Consider the following 23,021-nt stretch of genomic DNA (forward strand, 5'->3'; position numbering starts at 1 on the left):
CTTTCCGAATTTTGACAATGTTGCCATATCGAACTTCAATAGTAACTGTCTGAGGTTCTATTAAATTGTTATCGTAAGTTTGATCCAATTGGAGTAATCTAATTTTTTTCATTACAAATCTGATTTAATTGAATGTTAAAAAGTGAAGTATAATGAATAATAATGGCAATTGCTAAAACTTGGCAGCGTCGGTAAAACATTTGCCTACGTCAGTGAACATTAAAAACAGCTGATTTGTGTCTACTAATCTGGTGAACATAAGGATAATCGGGGTTTTGGTAATTTATCCAGATTTTTAGTTGAGTAACTACTACGTTAATTAGTTAATTGAATAACTCATCACATTTTGTCATATAAACCTACTTTACATAGTCAGAAACCCTTTATTGTCTACTTTGCTGCAATATTGATTGTCCCACAGTAAGTACGTTTGTCTAAAATAGTCCTAAAAATAAGTCAATCATTATTAGGATTCTTAGGTAAAATTGACCTAGAAATGGAAGCCCCACAGTCATGTGACACTTTCGTGGTCTTACCACCATTAACAGCCAATGGGGTGATATTTGGAAAAAATTCTGACAGACCACAAGGTGAAATCCAGGAAGTTGTGTATTTTCCAGCTACAGAAGAAACATCACCAACTACTAAGGTAGGTTACCAAATGTCATATCTGCATTGTAATTTTATTCAAAATTTTTGATAGAACATGTTTTTTGATGGGTTTGCACTGTTCAGTGACTTCTGACTTTTGCCTTACAATCACCAGCAAAGAACCTATGTCAATGAATCAAATGACTTTCAAAATGGTTCTAGAGATCTCTGGCAAGTTAAAACAGAGGTTTCTGGAATTTTTAAAATGGTTCTAGAAGCCTCTGGCAATTTAAAACAGTTATGGGAATGTTTAAGACACTTGTAAAGGGCTCTAACATTTTTTAGAAGGTTCTCAGTAGAATTTACAGGATCTGGCACATTCAAAATAGTCCCATAGGCCTCTGGCAATTTAGAACAATTTTTGAAAAGTTTAAAGTAGTTGTAGAGGCCTCTAGCATTTTTTAAAAGATTTTTAATAGCATTTAGAGGTCTATGTAACTTTAAAAATGGTCTTAGAGGCCTCTGGCAATTCAAAACAATTCTAGGAAGGTTTAAAACACTTGTAGAACCTTTTGGCACTTTTAGGAAGGTTCTCAGTAGCATTTAGAAGCCTCTGACCCTTTCAAAATTGTTCGAGAGGCCGCTGACAATGTAAAACAGTTCTGGGAAATATGACACTTCTAGAGGCACTTTTTAGAAGGTTCTCAATAGCATTTAAAGGTCTGACACTTTCAAAATTGTTCTAAAAACCTGTGACAATTTAAAACAATTCTAAGAAGGTTTAAAACACTTAGTAGAACGTAGAACCCTCTCAAACTTTTAATAAGGTTTACAGCAGCATTTAAAGGTCTCCGACACTTTCAAAATGGTGCTAAGACATTTGTAGAGAACCTTGGACCTTTTAAGAAGGTGCCCATCAGTAGCCTAGTAGCAGAAGAGTTCCTTGGCACTTTCAAAATGGACCTAGAGAATTCTGCCACTTTTTACTTTTGGAAATAGCCTATGAAGTAGTAGTGAACACATGTTTTTATACGATCTTTGACGCCGCAACAGGCAGAAGTCTCTGAACAGAGCTTAGCCTAGTCTGACATCTCTGGATCATTAGCTGTATTAAATAATGAAATTTTAGTGTACTTATATTGAAGTTGATTCAGTCAAAAGAACCAAAGCAGTGATACTTAGCAAACCAAATTGGATGTGGGGTGCTGAAATGGGCGCCAATGAAAATGGAGTTGCCATTGGCAATGAAGCAATTTGGACCAATGATAATGAAGGAGACAGTGATCCCTCAGTTAAACGCTTGCTGGGTATGGATCTAGTAAGGTAAAACTTTGTGGTTCGCCATTTTAGAAATCATTGAATAAAAAGGAAACCCATTTAAGATTGGGTTTGGAACGTAGTTCCACAGCTACAGAGGCCTTAGAAACTATAACTAGTCTTTTGGAAAAATACGGACAGGGTGGTCCATGTTCTAAAAATGATCAGGGTTTTGTTTACCACAATTCGTACTTAATTGCGGATAACTCTTGTGCTTGGGTGTTGGAAACATGTGGCAAACATTGGGCAGCTGAACACATAACCAGTAAGATTTGTTTTAATGTTATCTTAAATTCATCTTTTATGTGTACTGTCCTGTTATGCTATTACAGGTGGATTTAGGAATATTTCAAATATTCTTACAATCACGACTAAAATTGATCGAAAATCGGATGGTTTGGAAGAATATGCAAAGTCAAAAGGCTTGTGGGACGGACAGGTTTGTTTTTATACTTATTAACATTTCTAATATTCATCCAGATTAGACACTACTTTTTATGTGTTTTTTAGGAGGAATTTAATTTTTCACAAGTATTTTGTGGTGAGAAAAAACCAGGGGACGCCCGTTTTGACGCCGGGCGACAACTGTTGGCACAATACACTGTGTCAAAGAATTTTAAGGAAACTGACATGTTCAAAGTTTTAAGAAATAAAAGTTCTGGTATATGTCGGGGTTGCGACAACCCCTTTCCTACTGCAGGAAGCCAGGCATAAAATACATTTACAGTAAATATAATATAAATTATATTAAAACACATTTTTAGGTTTCGACTTTGTCTGCCACGTCTCCTAGTGTTCATTGGTTCACGGCCACTCCTGACCCGTCAAAATCTGTTTTTAAACCGTTTATTTTTACGAAAAATGCGGTGATCTCAAAGCATACAATTTGCCCCGATAAAGAAGTAAGTGATTTGAACTGAATGTAACTTTTAAAATTGGGATTTGTTTTTTTTTAGAGTCCCCACACTTTGTACACTCTTTTTAAGAGTGCGGAATACAAAGGGGTGGAAAACTTGCTGCACAATATGGAGGCCGAGTGCGTAAAAGAGATAAATGAAATCGTGGCCTCGGTCGGCGAAAACCTTTCGGAATTCGATGAGCTTTTCAAAGATTGCGTCGAAACCGAGGTTAAGTTTTACCGCTAACCGTTCGGTTAAACTTTCTAAAATATACGATAATTGCATACCGACGCTTTGAGGTGTGGTTACGCTTTTGTTTAGTTCAGAATGTAACCGGAGTATATACGATGAAATGAGTTGACAAGGGAAAACTCCAAATTTCACAGAAGGGCTCGTAATATTCTGGTTACGACATTTTTAAGTGAAGTTACACTGCTTTGTTTAAGTTAATCGTGTTTATTTACCGGAGGAGTTAGAATAACGGCGTTTAATACAGTGCCATCTAAATTCAGCGCGCTGAATTTGAAGTTTGAAATGTAGAGAGTGTGTTGAGCTCGAAACGATTACACTATGTTGTTTCAAGTGCTTCAAAGATGTCGTATCATAGTCTGGTATTGACTAACTATATCTGCTTTTTGAGACGATTTTGAATAGTAACACTTTACCGTAAATAAACGTAAAACGCTCTTATATTCAAATTTAATTGCATGCCAGTGTAGTAGTTTTTTTTGTCAATACGATTATGTTTTATGCAAGGTGAGTTTGAGAATTGTTACAAAAAACATTCAATGTACACGGTGTACGTAGCAGCTATATCTCGACAAAAAATTAGCGGTTGGAAACAAATTCTTATAATTGAAGTGTGTTTAGGAAATAGCTGGAAATTCATTGTATCTTGGAAAATCAAGTGATGAGCTATACATTTTTAAACATCCTTTGATAATTAGGGTAAGGTTGCATCTTGTTCTTTTATGACATTTTTTCGTAAATGTCATCATAAGATAGATCAAGTAAGCTCCGGTAAACGTGCCAGCCAGGGAAACACGTTTTTGAACAGGTCGCACTGTTGCACATTACCAGTTAATTAAAACTCCTTCCGCGAAAAATGTTTTCTTTGTGGAAATTGCAATGTACATTCTAAATAAATGCGTGACGTATCATATTCTTAAGATATAAAGTAAAATTTGAATCACAGAAACTCTAAAAACAACTTTTTGATGTCTGTTGTCAAGTAATGACAATTCCACTCATGTACAAAAAATGCCATATAGGTATACATCATCAAAACACGGTTTGCTATCGACTAATAAGGAAGGAAGAGAGTTTGCAAGTGGATAAAAAAATCGGCTAAATTTCGCTGTTGATATTACCACGGCAAAAAATGTCATAGAAGAAAAATATGTGATTTTGCATAACTTATCAAATGACGTTTTTAGATTTATAACTCATCAGTAGGTTTTCCGAGAGATACAAATAAATTAATTTATGGTTTCCTGTTTTACAGCCATTTTGTGAGCAAACTACAGTTGTAAGATTTTTTTTGCTTACCGTTTTCCAGATATAGCCACTCTGTACACCCTGACCACCCTATGTATGGTTAAATGGGTACACGTAACGATAAATTTCAGTATTCCCGTAGAGCTCAAAAAGTGAACATTTTGATAATAATTAGATGACAGTGGAAGTCAGGGAACCTCAGTGTTTCAGGATAATTTTTGCAGATTTCAAACATTTTACTGTGTGGCTTGATTTGTAGGATTACTTGTGCTATTTTGATAGAAGAGAAAAACTGCATGATTTTTATAATTATTAACTAATCATACAGTTTGAAAGAATTGTTCCCAGAAATCAGTGGTTTATGACCTTTGAATAGTGCTTGATATAGTGCTATATTGATAATAATAAGTATTATGTATGCAACGCACATTCCAAAATATATAGCATTGATGACAATTTTTGTATGGATTTTGTTAACCATTTTTCCTTGTTATACATTATATTCCTAAAACTCTAGACAAAAAAGGTAGCTCCGTATAAGAAACAACTGAAACTCAGTTGTTTACAATTACTTATAATCGAAAAACATAAATACACAAACCATCATAACGATGTTATGACAAGCAGGTCCTGAAATAGGTCAAAGGACTGTTTACCAGCATTCTATTAAGTAATGTTCAGTTACAGAGACAAACGATTTTTTTGTTGCTGAACATCCCCGGTAAATTCAATTTTTATTCTGTCCAATGCAGAACTGACTTGGCAATTATGCTTACGGATTGGTTGGGTAACAAATTGGTCGGCATTAAACGGAAAACAATTTTATTTTTACTTATTAACTTGAATATACAAATTTTTTCATGAGATGTCTATTTTGGTGTGTTAAATCGCAATGTTTTCCATTGAAAGGGCGGATATAATGTAAAACATTGCCACGTGCTTTGCAGGACGTTTTGATTCTGTCTCTGATTGCTCTATTATCCAATTAAGCCACCGATTTGCTAGAGAATGGCTCACAGCGAAAATAACAAAGATAGTGGGTGGGGAAATAGTTTATAAATATGTTTTAAGTAGTCAGTTTTATAAGAGTCTACTATGTCCTAATTAGTATGAAAATGAAAACATAAGTTACTGTTTAATATAACAAACAATTTCTATGGATTATTCTAAACTTTCAACTTCAGCAAATGAGATTTTCTATCGTTTTCAAAAACACGAGACTAGCTAGCAAAACGTTTCAGTTCATTCTGCCATGTGAATTCAAGTTCTTTTGTATGCATTTTATGGCCAATATATCACGTTTTCGAGAAGCATCCCTAGACTGCGTATTCAATATGATCATTTAACGACATGTAAACATTGATAATTCTTAATTTTCCGATCAAACACAAGACATTGAGGTCGCGTTTCAAATTTGGGTTAGGAAAACGGGGAAAACATAATTAGCACGATCAAAATTTATAATTAATGAAAACCAAACTTAACAAAGAACTCTTTAGGAATTCAGGCTGTTGAAAGTAGGTGTAGGTGGGCGTTTACGTTAAGGACAAACTGAATATTGTGTTTAGTGACCCAAATACGTATGAAGGGGAGGAAGAAAAAAACAAAAAAGATTTTTTTTGCTGTTTTATTAAAAATTTATTTCTTTTTCTAATCATCAAGTACAGTGACCTGAACAGTTATTGCACGAGGTCTTCATAAGACGTGTGGAACATAAACAAGGGCGATAACTTTATATACGGCACGTTTTGAGGATATTAGAAAAGTGTAATGTCCTTTTAGCTAACACGTGTTTTTAGTGCCACTTGATTTCTTTAATATTAGTTATTTGCGTGTGCAATGTAGCCACAATGTAATCCCGAGATGAATACAACATTTTAATTAAGGGACAATTTATTTCTACACAAACTAGTAAGGTATAGAGCGGTTGTATTTTATCGATCCACTCCTTTTTTTAAATATCTCAACTACCCATATTTGATTATACACTTTTTCTTAACATCCCAAGAAAAAAGTTTTAATACTTTCAAGCTGCTATCGATTCAGTGCCCTGAAACATCCCCATTCCTATTGAAGTATGCATGGTTAACGTAATTAGAGATGTGGAGTTATTCAATGAAACCTCTCGGAAAATACATGTCGCTCATAAGTAGGGCGACTCGTGCCTGTAATTTTCCCATTATTTACGTTTGTTTTAAATTTCCATTATAAGGAAGTTTTTGTATTATGATTTTCAGTGAGTGTCCTATCTACATGGCTTTTTAGAAAGATTGAAACCCAAAAAAACCTGGGTTTCTGAAAACTTTTTTATTACTTTATTTAATTTTTTTAATTTTTTTTTTTTTAGGTGAATTAGTGATCAGAGTCTGTTGAAAGAAAATTTTTAAATTAATTCATGGTGAACATGCAGAGAATAATCCGTAATATTGGATTTCATTTATTTACTGTGGTGGTTCTGGACCACTTACCCTTGGACGTTAGGTACATAGAAACGTTTATCCCTTGATTGCGTCCCATGGAGAATGGCGAGGATTTGTGGCTTAAATAACATCCGGGAGGAGAATATAATAATTCTTGTATGCGTATACAAGGACAAGGTCACACTGGGGCTTGTTTGAGATGACATTACAGAGGGTCGAATTTGTGAGCCTTATCCACTCCATTTTATGTAGGGCAGGGTTAATTTTCTCAATTTACGGTAAAGTTGGCCTACATAAATTGACCCTGTTTAAATATGTATAACATCAGTCTCCGAAGAGAAAATTAGACTTTTTTAAAATATACATTATACATCAGCTTGGGGCTTTTATAATGGAAAAAAGAAATTCTAAAAGGTGAACCATTATTGCGAAGTTTTTTCCGGGGTTCTGAAAGTTCAACACCCGTCAAATAATGAATTTACTTGAAGATGTGTAAAAAAGTAATTGCTTTTCCAGAACAGAAGCCTGGCTGGCTGTAAAAGTTACGAGGCAGTTAAATTGCTGGAAAAAGAACGATTTTTATAATAAGCCCGCTTTGAAAATAAATTTCGTGACGTATTGACAATCGTCATACATCTGGATGCGTTTTAAAAAACTCTGTCACATTGTTGTAATAATTGCAGCTGGTTTGAATTCAGTCTGTCAGAAGCATTTGACCATCGATTTAATATCTGCTTGAGTATTTGCAAACAGTTCAAAAAGTATGAACTAAACTAATTTTCAGGCAAAGACACTGTAAATATGGTTTAACGAGGTTAATGGCAAAATGATTAATCTGTTTGGAGGCAAAAAACTTTAGGGTAATAAAAATTTCGGAAACACCACCAACGACAGATAACAACAAAAATGAGAGTAAGGAAAAGAATGGTGTCGCGTAAATTTTCCGAATTAAGTGATAATTAAAACAAAGTTGGCGCCATCAGCTCCAGAATGAGATATAAAAATAAATTTGGATTTGTTGTCTCCCATATACACGAAGAACACGATCAAAAACAATTTTATAATCCGAGAAACGTATGGAATTCTTTGGTGAAACGATTTTTTTTTCGCCGTGAACTGAAACGATTTATTTTCAGTTTTAAGGATCAATTAATCATTTTTTTTGTTATTTACGGTTTGTGTAGAAGCGCGACAAATGTCAGTGTGGATACAAAGGAGTTCAAAAGTAAGGACGTTTTTTTATGTATGGAAATACTGCAAAATCCTTGGCCATCTAAGTTGATGTATGCTTGTCAGGAAGTTTCTGGTTCAATCAAAGGATCAAATAATAAATTTAGCATCAATTCCTATTATAGTATAACTTACACAACTTGTTCAAAATCCCACTTCCGAGTTTCAGTCCAAGGATGGTTTAACGTAACAACCTGGCTCTAAAATAACATTAAATGCGAACTTTGCATACTTGGAATGAATAAGGGCTGATATTGTTTGTGCAAGTGAATATGATGTAAGGCTTCTCTTCCTGTAGCGCCCAAAGGTTACAGTTTCCAATTTGTTCTTTGCATGGTTACATAAGGACATACGGCTCTTGGAGAAAATGTCACAGGTGGCACGAACTTTCACGGTGATTCCAGTTAATTTTCTATTTGAATGGGGGTGTAGTAAATTTAGATGACCGAGTTAAAGTTCGGGTAAGTTACGTTTACGCAACATGTGTCCAACCTATTAATCTGGTTGTTTTGTTTCATTAAAAAAAGTTCAAATTTATGTCTCTTTATTATATTTTTTTAGTTTATTGTAGTGAAGAGCACGTGTTTTCTCTATTTTCTCCGACCTTTTATACATTCGTATACTAGACTTTCACGTTGTAATTACTGTTGTCCCTTGATTGTTTTCCGGGCTCTTAATGTTGTTGTTCGTTTCCAGACAGCTATTTTGTTGAAAATAATGCCTGTTTGGTTTAGAGGATGCTAGTATTACTTCAGTGTTGTATGGTTACGTAGTAAAAGCTTAAATGACATCGTTTAAATGGATTCGTCTAAGCAACATTTTTTTAACCCAGACACACTAAAAAAATATGTTTCCAGCTTCTTACTTTTTAGGTCTGCAATCGTTTATACTTCAACATAACATATATGTACCCAAATTAACACAAATTAGTTGATTGATACATTGCACTGACTGACTTTAGCCTCCCACCTACGTTACGGTATTGAAGAGTCTCTAATTACGTCACAAGGGATCGTGCCAGGCACATTTTCACATTCTATTTAAGTTTTTTTATAAAAATATTGGCGATTTAATGTTGAAAAGCAAGACTTAATAACACATCCACATTGTACGGCATAACCTAAGTTTAGATTTTGACCCTTAAATTTCACTATGGTAGACGACCCCATTGAAGAATAGTTTTAAAGAATGATTTGTAGCAATATTGCTGCATGTAGTGTCTTAAAATTTATATTATTAAAAGTTTTTGTAACAAAAATAAAGCATCTAAGTACATATTTAAACTGTATAGATACAACTTCTTGGAATAACTCTAAAATGTGGTTATATTGTGTGGAGAATTGGATTTTAAGGGTCCAATAATTTGACTTAGGTTAGGTTTTTATGAATACTTTTGTTAAAACACATTTCTCTATTTAAGTACTGGTTTAATAAAAATAAACATAAACAATATTTATAACTGGATGATTTAAATAAAATCGAAAATCTTGTAGAAGATACGGTTTCAAAATAACACATTGAATACCATTTAAAAATAGGCTTGCAGAAGCCGAAATAGATTGGTTTTTAACTGAATAAAGGACATTTCTTGGAATTTGTTATGATAAAGGTTATTTATAGCGTATTCAATAATATAAAGTAATAAATGACACAAATACTGTTCTCCAGAGTTTTGATTTACGCTCACGTGATTTCATCACGTGTGTTGTGGGATATTGTGAGTAAACTTTGGACTTTCAACTCGTTTTTGCAAGTAATTTACACAAACCTGTTTATATTTAGGAGTTGGTTGTTTGTGAACTTTCACTAAAATGGCGGATATGGAAAATATTATTTTCTCGGATTTAATTGGTGGAAACTTTATACGGAATAATATTTTTCGGAAATAATTTATTTTGATTGGCCAACTATATAAAATATTGCACATACAAAAACAACAAATTAGTCTCTTCCTAAGTGCAGATTTACATGTGCTCGAGCTAAGCGCGTGCAGAAAGAACAAAATGTCAGAATGTACGTGGATCTAATTTAAAACTACGGGAGGACGCTGACTTGATTGACTCGTGGCCGGGCAATTCTCCCTCGCGTCCCTCAATATTTCCTGGAGAAAACACGACGTAATTAAGGACGGATTGGAGATGAGGCTTTTGGCAGGTCGTACACGCCCTTTTTTTGAATTCTCTACGTATTTTTTGACCTGAATGTGGGTTGCAGGCACGTTTTATGTGTCACAGCCACAAGAATATTTAAAGGTGGGTTAAGATGATTAAACTGGATACTTGACCAAGACGAAATATAAAATACAGGACCATAGTAAAACAATATTTTTACAGGAAAAAAAGTTAATGAAGAGGACTGGAAATCGAGTTTAAGCCATCCAGAGAGAAGAAAAAAATTATGTATCGTGTGATGCTGAATTCATAAGCTGTGGTTAAGCTTCAAAAATCATGTTAAGGCCATATACAGTTCACACACAATCCAGAAGGAAATCATGCCAAGGTAGTGACAGCCACTCAATCGAAATTTACACCTTTACAAGAGCGGAAATGAAATCCTCCTTTAGGGAATGGTAGTGGCATCCTTGACACGACGTCGACGCTTCAAACAGTTGGGAGAGCGTCGGGACGCGTCGTCATGACTACGGGAATTTATATATACACGGGCGTCGGGCCTCAGCGATCCAGAGTCTAGGCGCGATCCAGACGAAAGAGCCGCGATAACCGTTGAAAACGCGATTTCGCTGTTTTATAACTTCGAGTTCTGAAGAAGTTGTGGAGAAAGTTTCTTGGTTTCACCGCCAGAATTAATACCAACAAAAATCAAGTAAGTTTTTTTCCTATATTGGTACAAAACTTTGGGACAACAAAGTACAAGTGCATTGGTCAAAAAAAGCATCTTTCAGCTCCAAAATTCAGAGTGATTCAAAGAGTAACATTTAATATTTAAATAAATTTAAAGTAAAGTAGCGACTAAACTTCTTTTAAATTTTTGAACTGTTCATTTACATTTTAGAATTTGTTCTCAATTCTTGGTAAAAATGCTGACTCGAGTAACATTGATTGGTCTCGGATGGACGAAAACTGACCCTTTTGTACAATGACCGTGGACTTATATTAAGTGAAAAACAAGAAACTGATAGATTATCAAACCAAACAAAGATTAAAATGTTTAGCATAGCCGTGCAATGAGGCGTCCGTGTTGTATTTTTTTTTTGGGCAATCATTTAAGAATCGCCGTAATTAATCAGTCTTTAAAAAAGCGTCGGTTGACAGGCTACAGAGAGTTTGGTATCTGAATCAGTGACACGCTGGAATAAAATGCAAATGTTGCGGAGCGCGAAACCCGTCGGGTTCCTGGGTCGGCTTATTTAGCAATCCGGCTTGATAAATCTTCCGGTTATCTTTTCGGTCACGTGTTGTCAAAATGGAACCGAAACCGCTCGATATAATTTAGTATTATTGTTTCCTTCTCTTCTTCTTCTCATAGTTATCACACACATACACTCATACACGTACCAGAAGACATTATATTGATTTGCAAGGGGTTTCGAAACCACGACTTAATGGCCTGAAAGTTGTAAAGTGGCACCAGAATCCGTTTTCAACTGTTATGAAACCAATGACATTCTCTTAACCACAGAATTTCCAACTTGTCATTTGTCCATGGAATAGTGATAATGCTAATTTTGTAAGTCACTTTTAGTTGACCTAGGTTCAGTTCAGTCCAGTTATTTTTGTTTCATTATTAAACGTAAACTTGATTGCTGATGGATTCGTTATTGTTTTTGGACTAATCTTAGATAATCGTCATTTTAACAAAGCTAAATTCCATTAAAGTGTGTATTTATAGTCACTCTCTGGCAAACTGTAGGTATTTTGGTAAATTAGTTTTTTCTGGCACTCAATTTAAAAAATATATATTTATTATCCAAATTCAATAGGAGTGTGTGAGTTTACTGGCCAAGACACAATGAAATCTCGGCTAAATTAAAAAATTCACAAGCAAATAATTATTGCGATTTAGCAACGACGTATTTAGACCTTTACATGTAGTTTAAGGCAGAGTGAACTTAAGACAGTTGTCACGTGATTGAGCTATTTATATTAGTGAATGTAATGGCACAATTTCTAAAGAGGAATAACAAAAGTCAGCTACTATTTTTAAGTCTGAGAGAGTTAAATAGAGTCTTGTGCGACTGTTATTGGTCAAAAAAAGCAGCTTTTAGGACAAAGTCACACCAAATTTTATCAAGAATGTTTAATGGCGGCATTTTCATACCACAGCACTTTTAAAATCAGTAACAAATCAACGATTGATTATTTACTTTAGCAAGTAACCGCATTATAAACATCTCGGCTTGTTGCTTGGTATTTTTGCCATAATTATCGCAATTTACCTGGCATTCAATCGCACACCCAGTTTATATTAGTGAACCTAATACGGTTGGCCTTAGGTGCATTATAAAACTATTTTAAACGTTTTCAAATTGAACGTCAACGACGATTTAATAACAAATTTATGATTAAACCGAACTGAGTTTTGAATGGTCCTTGAACGGTAAATCCGAGTTTTCCTGTTAGTTTAAAATTTCCAGAAAAAGGACATCGCCCACCGCATAATTTCATATAGTCGCCTACCAAGGATTTTGTTATTATTTTATTATCCGTTTGAAATAATAAAACTATATAATTGAGATGTTCCAGTCACATCATTCTGGAAATGTAAAAATGCGGAAACGATCCGAACTATATTCTGGATCACCAATAATTTCGACACAACCGCGACAACTGCGACAGAAACTAGTTTATTATCTGTGAAAGTGGGATTAGCTAATATTGTCTATGTTTTTTGGATGTTCAGCTGTCAATTAGTCGTCGATCCTTCCGGGTGTTTAAAGTAACTTAAAGAACATTGAAAATTTCTTTAGGGATAATGAGTCAACGAACTGGAAAAACTTTCCGCGAGGGAAATAACGTCCTTTTCCGCGTTCTCTTCTATCCAGTTTCGATGTAAATTTTAATTGGAATGAAATTGAAGTCTCAGTAGTGCAATTATTAAGGTTTTTTTGTTTAATTTTTGTGAAGCCCGTAGTAACTTGATTAAATATTTGAAATTATTGCTTTTAATTACATTCTTGTTGTTCAACCCGTGTTGGGTAGGTCAGAAATGATGAGTTTCTTTGTAATTAGAATTTTTTGTCTTTATTTATTGGAGCCTTTCCCTAGTAGGAGATTATTCAACTTTATATTGTTTAGGGGAGCAACACCTCAAATTTCTTGATTATAAAACTGGTTTATTTGAGAATTATTACAGGGTGTGTCACGTTTTTGGTAATGATCGGTTATCTGATTGGTACTTAACGGTAATTTTTGGTGTCTGATGCGAACGGACCACGCAATCTCGGCATTTTTTCTTTATTTTTGTCCCGGCACCGGTAAAAATCCCCTTAAATAAGACATGCCAGCCGACTAAATTCCTCTCAACGGACTATTTTTAATTCGCCGAGGCGCCGAATGATGGAACGGAGTCGGTGAATCGGTGCGCGGCGTAGTTCCATCGAAAACCCGAAAATTCCCAGAAAATTTTGTAAACTTGACTGTTCTCTGTGTTTGTGTGTTTGTTTGACCTCTTCATTTCCGCAAAATTACGGTTAATGACTCTCGGTGCGCAACAACGTTGGCAATGGGTGTCCCAGGTGGTGATCCCGATCTTGACTTTGAAGGTATCCATTTTTCCATTTTATTCAAAATAGATCTGCCAAAGGCTTTTGACTGCATCAACTATTATTGTAATGACGCTAAGTTTGTGTGTATTTCATGTCAATCAAAGACCCACCTTAGGTCAGTTTAAAAGGTGTTTCCAGTTTTTTGACTGATTGCATAAACAAAAGTGGTGATCAACAGGATTGGAACTTGGAGCACGAAGTTTATTCGTGGGCAACTGAACATAAAATTTAGTAATGAGTTTTTGTAGCAGTTTTTGGAAATGCACTGAATATTAGCTTTGTGGATTCCCATCCAGTATAAAAATCGTTAATGATCGAACACCAAAATAGCCAAGAAAAGTCTATTAATAGGAACTACATAACTCTCGATTAAAAAAGTAGCAACCAAGAATGTGTCGGGCGGATTAATTTTGCCAGGCAATCCTTCATTTTCGGAAAATTTATTCCAGATAATCCGAATTTTAATCTGCCTGGTGTCATTTTAGCCGAATTAATGCCACGCATAAATAAACCCGAACTGTCATGGATAAACTTGTTTTGACTGCTTTCGGCGCCTCTGGTACCGGTACTTCATTAACGGGGTTCGATTTTAGTGTCTCCTTGTATATTATTCGGATAAAATAAAAAAAAAATGGGATTCACCGCTAAATGTATCCAGTTTACGGTAGTTTTATCAAGATCCTTGCTCATTCAAAGGTCGCTGAATTTCACGAGCTGTTCATTCATACAATGTGGTCGTGTTTGATGAATTAATCGATATGTGATAACGCAAAGAGGTTTTACTACGCAGTTTGGCTATGTTTACTTAACTAACATGATGACGGTAAAATGTCCTATCAGAATGTCAATTTGTATTATTATTAATGTTTCTATGGCGGAAAGATTCCATAAATACTAAACCTACTCTTTATATTAAAAATAGGTTTAGTTAACTAGTTTATTCAAATTCTAAGTCAACATTTTTGCAGAAGATGAAGACCGAAGAGAAAGGCAACACCCCCAAAGCTCGTATAGCAGTGATTGGAAAGTCCAACGTAGGCAAATCAGGTATGTACTCAGCACCCTTTTATTGTTATAACCTCTTTGGCTTTTAAGAATCAGGCCACAAAACTCAAAAAAAAAAAAATCAGAATGGTGTCAAACCAATTGATTTGAGACAAGTAGAAAAGACAGTTGTCTCCCACGTAGTTTGTTAATAACAGATATTTTCCTTGTTATTGTTAGGTGATCCTACTTATTTGCGTACAAATATTTTTGAGAGAGTAACGACTGACCTATTTTTAATAAAAATCCGTCATTAGTGACGAATTCTAGACTGTAATCCTAGCTGTAGAGCTGTACTAGCATCCATTAATAAAAAAAACACTCTATTGAGTTAAGAGAAAGTAGGATTTTTCCCACAATATGGCTGATAGATTTTTTTAAATGTTCCAGTTAAACGAAGTGGTCCTTTGTGCAATTTTTCATTAGGTTTTAGTCGTTCATAACTGTAGTTAAATCTAGCTTGTTTTGACTGATTGGAATATATAAAATTAATGTTTTCTCAGCGTGATTGTGGTCAATATGCATCTAACATTACCATAAATCACTCATTAATCAAATCAATCGTTGTCCAAATAAACAAACACGTATAAACTGAAATCAGCGGAGTCATGGTGTTTGCCAATCAGATTAATATGTCGTCCGCATGTTGAACGCTCATCCAAAATTTTGAAAAAGGATTTTTTGGGTTGAGGCCATAGAAGTGACCTCCTTGATATTTATTACCGCTTGCACATTGTGTAATATTTATTATTTTTTTATTGTTACAGCTCTAACTGTACGTTACCTGACCAGAAGATATATAGGAGAATACCGCAGCAACACAGGTATGTAAACAATTTTCTCTTTCTGGTTTTGCGCCTGGGAATATAAATTTAGAAACATGTTGACTGCAAAACTCGAGCAAGTGTTATGCGGTTAATTTTCCGCAGGAACTTTTAAAATTTCTTTTCGCCTCCGTGGACGTTTTGCAATCGACTTTATCTTATGTCATTTTGTACGAAACGCACCATTTGCGTTCTAAGGCTTTCGTGTAATGCGGTAGGAAAACAGGAATTTGTCATTTTCCAATGTCGACATACCGAAAATTCATGGAAGTATAACAGTTCATTGTCTCGTTTATTTGTTTGATCAAGTTTGCTGATATTTCAACTTTGTCCATTTCAATTGCTTGCATCTATCTAAAAAAAATCTGCCCTTAATAGGTCTGTTCGCAAAATTAATCTCTAACTAATAATCACAGGAATTTGTCCAGCTATTGGCCATTGCCCTTAAAATGTCAATGTCACGTGAGCATTCAATCAATAAAAGCCAAAAATTAGTTGAACAACAAGAACAGACCTAATGTCTAATATCTGACTGCATTTTCCTGGAGTCGTTTTTCATTCTATGATGACCGTAATTAGGTCCATATGTAGGCTCATTTTTGCTAGTTTTAATTAATCAAAATTGGATTTCAACCTACGCTATGGAAAATTTCCCCGAGCTAGAATGCGCTTTTTCGACAATTTTGCATAAATATTGATTCAACATTGATGATTTAATTTGTACCGTTTAGATTCTGTAAATAATGGTCGATTATATGTAGTTACACGTCACTAGGAATTCATGCCAACTTTTTGCACACAGCCTAGAAAATGTCTGTTTTTTTTTGAATTTCCGGTTTTCCTTAAAGGCCATAAGGACTTGTCATACTTCCCTGACCTAGGCTCTATTGAGTATTATCAACTCAGTGGTTTAACACTGAGGTTTTTTATGACTATATAAGTGAAAAACATACGGTATGTGTATTTTATGACGCAAATTGGCCGTCACTTTGCCGCTGTGGCTATTTTTAATTTTTAGAAATATGAATGAGACGTTTTTTTTCATTGAACGTGGACGCTGAACTTATTATCTGGTACAATTGCTATACATATAAAGAAATTAGAACTAATAAACTTGCTAAAGTATTTACACGACATTTTACCGTCGAAAGACACTAAGGAGTTTATTCTCCTTCTTGTATAAATGGTAGCAGAATTCACACAACCTCCCCAGTTTCAAAACATCATTGTGTCTGCCATTAGAAACATTGAAAATAAACAGCGTTGCACTTAAAAGCACTATCTCGCAAAATTTATCGGTCGCATTTTGACAAAGAAATATTAATGCCCCACATTTTATTTATAGATCCCTCTTAAAAGTAAGATGCAAGTAAAATCTACTGGCGCTAAATATTCGACCCACTTTCTTTGGATTCCTCTCTCTTTTACCTGGTCATCAACTTACCTGGCACATGTGTGTGTATCTAATTTGACCGGGATTCCTTCGGATAATATATAATTCCTTGTGCAACCGAGAGTGATATACACATTGGGGAACATAAATCGATTGTATATAATCAAGGTTGATTTAATGCTCGTGCATGGAGTTGCCAAATTTTATTTAGTTGAAATGTTGGCCCGAAGTGTTTTGTAAATATTGATGATTCCAGGCCCGATGAGACCGGCCATTCTTGGCGGAGTATCCAGGTTAACGGGCATCCGCATTTCTAAACGATAAACACAAAAACCAGTAGTAGTCACGCGTTAGATTGGTCAAGAAAAAAAAACACTTTTACTGCATCCCGATTTAGTTTCGTGATTAACAAGGAGATTTATATCAATCAGTCAACCTTGGCAAACGTTTAGTAGCGTAATTGCATCAGAAATTGAATTATGATTAATAACCACTTTTATTTTCCGCATTCTGAATCTTCACAGTCTGCAAAAAGTTTGTTGGCAAGACCCTCAAGGAATTACAGTTAATTGTTGTAGGAGTACTGACGACATAAATGACAGACTAGGCAGATATTTATTCTAAAAATTGAATTTACTAATACTATACAGTTCTCAGATTGCTCCTTTTTCTTGACCAATCACAAACTATGAATATTACTGACTTAGCATCACACTTTTTGTAATAATCTCAAAGTAAACAGATGAGTCAAAATCCCATTCACTGAAACAAAAACACACAATTTTCTATTATAACTTACATTTTTGCGGCTAAACTCACTCAGTTACGACATACGGTTTCAAGGAAATGAACGAGCCTGTCTCATTATTTCGTGTTTAATGAGGAATTTTCTCAGCCTGGCCGCCCGCTAGGTATTCGAAGCAAAAACACTGCAAAAAATTGAGATTTATAGCTTTGTCACTTAACAAAAATTCCATCCAAGTGGCAAATATAACCCGATCCAAGGATTCAAGCAGTTTCACAATCCTTGATGATCTTGAAGCCTGGAAATTATTCCACGAATTTGTTTGTTCAGAAATTTTGTTTGTGTTTGTATGAACAATATGGGAAAACCCGGGCCATAACAATGAAATTTATAATGTTTTTTAAGTCACCATTTTGACTGGAATTGAACGAGTAAATATACATTTAAAATAAACTCTGGTGCCAGAAAAAAATTGCAAATGCTTCTACTATACGACCACTAATAAAATTCCTGTAGCTTCCGTGTTTCACAATCTTTTTCCTCCAAAATAGACAACGAAACATTCGATTTCATCTTTAATTAATGCTGATTGTTAGTTATTTATTACTGGATGTGCAATGGTGGCGCAGAAATAATTTATTCGATTTGACATTGTTTAAACTTTCTTTGAGATAAAACGCGAAAATCAATCAATATTAGTGAAATGTTTATAATAACCGAGCATGGCATAATTAAATATTATTGCACCACTTAACCCAATTTTCAGTCATGAATGAAACTACTCGTGATTGTCGAATGTTCGTTTTTTTTTTTCGCGTCCAGTCAAATAAACACAGTTTTTGCGTGCAAACAGTTGTCTATTGTTCGTTTAAGTTGATTTTACGGAATTTCCACGTTTTCAAGGACCTTTGCTATGATCGTATCTCAAAAACTGCAATTTTGTTGCAAAAGCAGAAAAATTTAATAATATAAAGGGTCTCCCATTTAAAATAACGTTTATTTCAAGCTCAGAAGGCAAACAAAGCACTTTCTGGTGGAGGACAAACACAATTTTGACGCTACAAACTGACAGTGTGCCAAAACGGATGTGACGTCATTCAGTCATCAGGCTTCCTGTTTAAGTTTTCAACTGTTGACGTCACATCCAGTGTAACAGTGACATTTTTGTCAAAAGCATCAATTTCTCTCTTCTTCTCATGAAATTCTTATGTATGACTGGATAATTTGGGGGTGGAAGAAAAATACATTGTGACGGTTACTCAGAATGTTATTTTCAGTTTTGTATACAAAAAATTCCAAACGGAAAGAATACTACACTGTAATAACTAAGTTAAATAATCATATAGTTTTCTTGAAAGTGTCCGATTCATACGAAAACCACTTGGGTTTAGTCTATATAGTAACAGAAATCGTGAAACTGGAACAATATGGAAATCTGCGTGGAATTACGCGGTCATGAACGCGTTTTTTGAATAATTTATTCGTATAAACGCGATTTGAGTGTCACATTTTAAAACAAAGTCTCTGCGCGAAATATTTTGATTTTACGATTTTGGATGGGGAATTTGGATAATAGGTCCGTTATTTTTAGTATTAAATAGGACAGCTTGGGTTTTGCCATAACAAAAAATTTGTTCTCAAACAAAGAGGCTAAATGACATTTTCTTTTTCAGATTTACTCTACAGACAAACGCTGACAATAAACAATACAGCTTTAGAAGTAGAGATTGTGGACGTGTGCAGCTGTGACCTGGAGCAATTTCCCGAAGAAGCTATTTACTGGGCGGACGCGGCTGTCGTGGTCTACGACATTACCTGCAGAACTTCCTACACCCAAGCCACTGAGATGCTACAAAAAGTGTTGCAGTTGCGACCCCAAATACCTACCGTACTGCTGGGAAATAAGGCTGATCTCGAACACCTCCGAAAAGTATGTATAATCATTATATTGATGAGTTCGTAAATAGAATCCAAGTCTTGGCCAAACGACTTTGCCAAGCTCTGGGTTATTGTATAGTTACAAAAATATCCAAGTAGCCATAACGTTGATAAATGGTTTTCTTGAATCAAATTTTATGGTCAGAGTCATATCAATAGGTTTCAATCATCCACAGTTACAGAACATTACAAATCACAGGTGTGTGCAGTCTCAAAATAACTGGGAAAGCTTAAATTTTCCGTAGTGAAAAATCGTGAAATTTACGGCCAGTTTAGCACTGACCCACAATGTTGAACTACTTGCGGTTACATTTTTTACTCAAAACCAAGGTGTTTGAATACAAACAGACACCCAATATTTATTGCCTTGCTTTGATAGTACCTTAAAACAGTTTTACGGGTCAAAAATTAAATTTATTATTTTTAACTTTAAACTCTTAAGAGGGCAAAGAAATCCAATAAAGCGATCGGGCTTAAAAGCTCTCCAATAAAATGTTCAACACGCAATTCAAAGTTTTTGATTGAAAATAAGTAAACGATTTTAGTGACTTTCATCCAAATGGTTTTTTACTCTATTAAATATCAAAAGGTTTATACAAGTTGAATGACATCTAAAAAAAGACTGTCATAAAAGTGATACAAATAAAATATAATTATGGAGTGTTGAATATGTAAACCATTTTACCTCAAATTACTGTTTCGTTTACGAAAACAAGTTAGTAAAAATTCGTTTTACGACCAGGTGAGTTTCCTTCCTAAACATCTTAAATGAAAACGTTTCCAAAATGTTCCCATTTTATAGATGAATATTAAGAAACTTTCTCCATTAAAGGGAAATGTGTGTGTGTGTGTGTCGATAAATTATTGTTCAAGCCTCAGTTGAGCGAACCCTACGCTTTCTACTTAATAATATTAAGGGTAAGTTTCCTCGTTTTAGGGGAATTGTGGGTCAACGACCACTAGATGGAAGGAATTTTACTAAAACAAAAAACATCCATCAAGAAACGTTTCAGTTTAGTATTTTATACTTTAATGGAGATTTATGAAGTATAGGCCTAATAAAATTAATGCTCCAACCGTAATAATAAGGTCGTTGTTCTATTGAATTGTTTCATCGGGGCTATAAATCCAGACACCTTCCTGTAACGTCTGGAATCCCAAATAGAGAAATACGTTCAGCCTGAAATAGATCACTTACTTCACCGAAAGAATCAGGAACTGATCAATTTACCACCGAAAAAACTTGATAATTACAAATAGCCAGACACTAGTAACAGCATATAAAATAATGTGGCGTCTCAAAAAAAAAAACATAAAATGCTGTGATTTGTATTATAAGTCCGATCAAATTCTTGGCCAAAATGTGTGGATACTTTGCCAGAGAAAAATCCCGTCTCTATGAGTGGGTAATCCGAGATTTAGTTAAAAAACGTATAGAGGTGAAATATCCAAAAAACTTAGATATGGCACTTATCCAGAAGTAAATAAGTTGATCCAAACAAGTTGGAATGTGAAATTTTAATTAAAAATCACGCTTTCTCTGCTGTCTTTGACACTTATAGTTATTTAATTAATCGAAATGGTTAATAAAATTGAGATTTTTAATCGCTCAGTAATATAAAAAATCCCCAAACTGTCACTTTTTTTCTGATTTTTGTAAGATGACAGGTGTCCTTTTTAGACACGTGGTCACTATGACAGCTTTCTTCAAAGTTCAAACGTCGTAATTTTGGCTCTTCTTCTATCTAAACACATTTTTTTCTTTCAAAAACTACAAATAACCGAATATTGACCGGGAAATAGAGCAGTGCAATTAGACAATTTTTTTTGAAGATGTCGCAATTTGACAGCTCATAACTTGGACCTGTGACAGTTAGGAGGTTCGTTCAAACGTCAAAATGTATCTCGTAAATTTGGCATTCTTTTAGCTGAATACAGCTTTCTTTTAAAAATTACAAATAACTGAGATAACATGAAATACAACAGTGTGGTGCCACAATTTGATAGCTCCTAACTTGATTATTATGGCAGCTAGAAGGTTTCAGCTTTCTTTTATCTCACTGAGACTGAACTGAGAAAACCGGAAACACTGTTGTACACGAAAAATTGAAAAACAAAATTTTAGTATACTCTCTTTCACACATTTTGAAAGTATACTGCGTTCCTCATTAACTAGAACTATCCCAAAAGGGGTGGTTTTCCCAGTTTTTTAAAATTTCTCAAAAAAAAATCTGTATTTTTTGGATAAAATTCTTTAATCTAGTAAACTGAAATTAAAGGCATCTTTGACAACGACAGTGATAGATCTGTAGAGGTTGTGGCGATAGTGACTAAACTGGTGATAATGAATGTACGTCTATTTCTGTCTGTTTAATGCAGATAAAAAAGGTAGAACTCTGAGGATGAACGATTCTGCATCCGTCATCGTCCAATTTAACTTTGGGATTTTAACAATAATTTTGAAATTTTATATGACTGATTTACTAAAAAACCTTTAATTTGTTACAGGTCGATGAAACCGAAGGCCGTACAGTAGGAATCCAAAACAACTGCACCTTTTATGAAGTATCAGTGGCGGATAACTCCCCCGAAATCTACCAGGCGTTCGATATGGTTCTGAACGAATGTCGCCAGTCGACGCAAAAAACCCGGAAGTTTTCCGTTTCCAAAATGATTGGTTCTTTAATAGGCAACGTGAACCCTAAACCGCAACCCGAAACCAAACAGGGTGGTACCGTGGTCGTTTGCCATAAATCTGACTTGTACAAGTCGAGAGTGATCAGGAGGCGGCAGAATTTCACCGCCACTGCCTCCCTTTGACTAGCGGGGAGCGAAACTTCCGAATCGTTTTAAATAATTTTTTTTTCATTTTGTATGTGTAGCATACAGGGTGGACGTGGCATGCCACTGTTAATATAATACTCTCAGTTTTATGGGGGGTTTTGGTAAACAATTACAACAATATTGTGAAAGACAAACAGCCAGTAAACTTTTAATATTTAAATGTTACTGTTGGCCCTTGGTTTACATAATAATTGTATATACGATTTTTTATATCAGATTACTGTTTTTTTTTTTTAAATAAATCAATGTATGCATGATAATGGTACGTTTAACTATAAGAGGATGATTCTAGCCTGTAAAATGTTAATAATTAGGAGAAAATTTGTCTTATTTGCAATACGAATTTTTAATTTGTTCTTATCAAGTTTTCTTGAAGAATTATTGTATTCAACCGATTTTAAGGGTGTTGTGTGCACTAAACGGCTGTGATAGTTTAATTTTACGACTAGACTAGGTTTGTAAGTAATACATTATCAATTTTAATTATTAGTTTGTTTTATTTTATTTATCCTCTTCCCATCAACAACACTACTCTGTCTTCTTCTCTAGTTTTC

At 34.7% G+C, this 23,021-nt stretch overlaps 1 protein-coding gene across 1 annotated transcript; it reads left to right on the plus strand.

Moving 5' to 3' along the window:
- The first annotated feature begins 47 nt into the window (after positions 1 to 47).
- LOC145734214 (secernin-3-like) lies at positions 48 to 22,953 on the plus strand. The gene is made up of 11 exons (XM_081987451.1): positions 48 to 420; positions 471 to 649; positions 1,721 to 1,914; positions 1,974 to 2,173; positions 2,241 to 2,347; positions 2,419 to 2,616; positions 2,673 to 2,810; positions 14,648 to 14,726; positions 15,491 to 15,547; positions 19,359 to 19,615; positions 22,132 to 22,953. Exons 2-11 carry the CDS (start codon positions 497 to 499, stop codon positions 22,441 to 22,443), a joined length of 1,695 nt encoding a protein of 564 aa, XP_081843577.1. The 5' UTR covers positions 48 to 420; positions 471 to 496; the 3' UTR covers positions 22,444 to 22,953.
- The last annotated feature ends 68 nt before the right edge of the window (positions 22,954 to 23,021 follow it).

This window comes from Ips typographus, linkage group LG9, assembly GCF_016097725.1.
Source record: "Ips typographus isolate SLU linkage group LG9, UJ_Ityp_2.0, whole genome shotgun sequence".
NCBI lineage: Eukaryota > Metazoa > Arthropoda > Insecta > Coleoptera > Curculionidae > Ips > Ips typographus.

Bases quoted from the DNA above. Each gene is read 5' to 3' on its own strand.
- LOC145734214 (XM_081987451.1), top strand. From the start codon at position 497: ATGGAAGCCCCACAGTCATGTGACACTTTCGTGGTCTTACCACCATTA. The intron at 2,617-2,672 runs GCATAAAATACA...ACACATTTTTAG, and splicing joins TTCCTACTGCAGGAAGCCAG to GTTTCGACTTTGTCTGCCAC. The intron at 19,616-22,131 runs GTATGTATAATC...AATTTGTTACAG, and splicing joins ATCTCGAACACCTCCGAAAA to GTCGATGAAACCGAAGGCCG.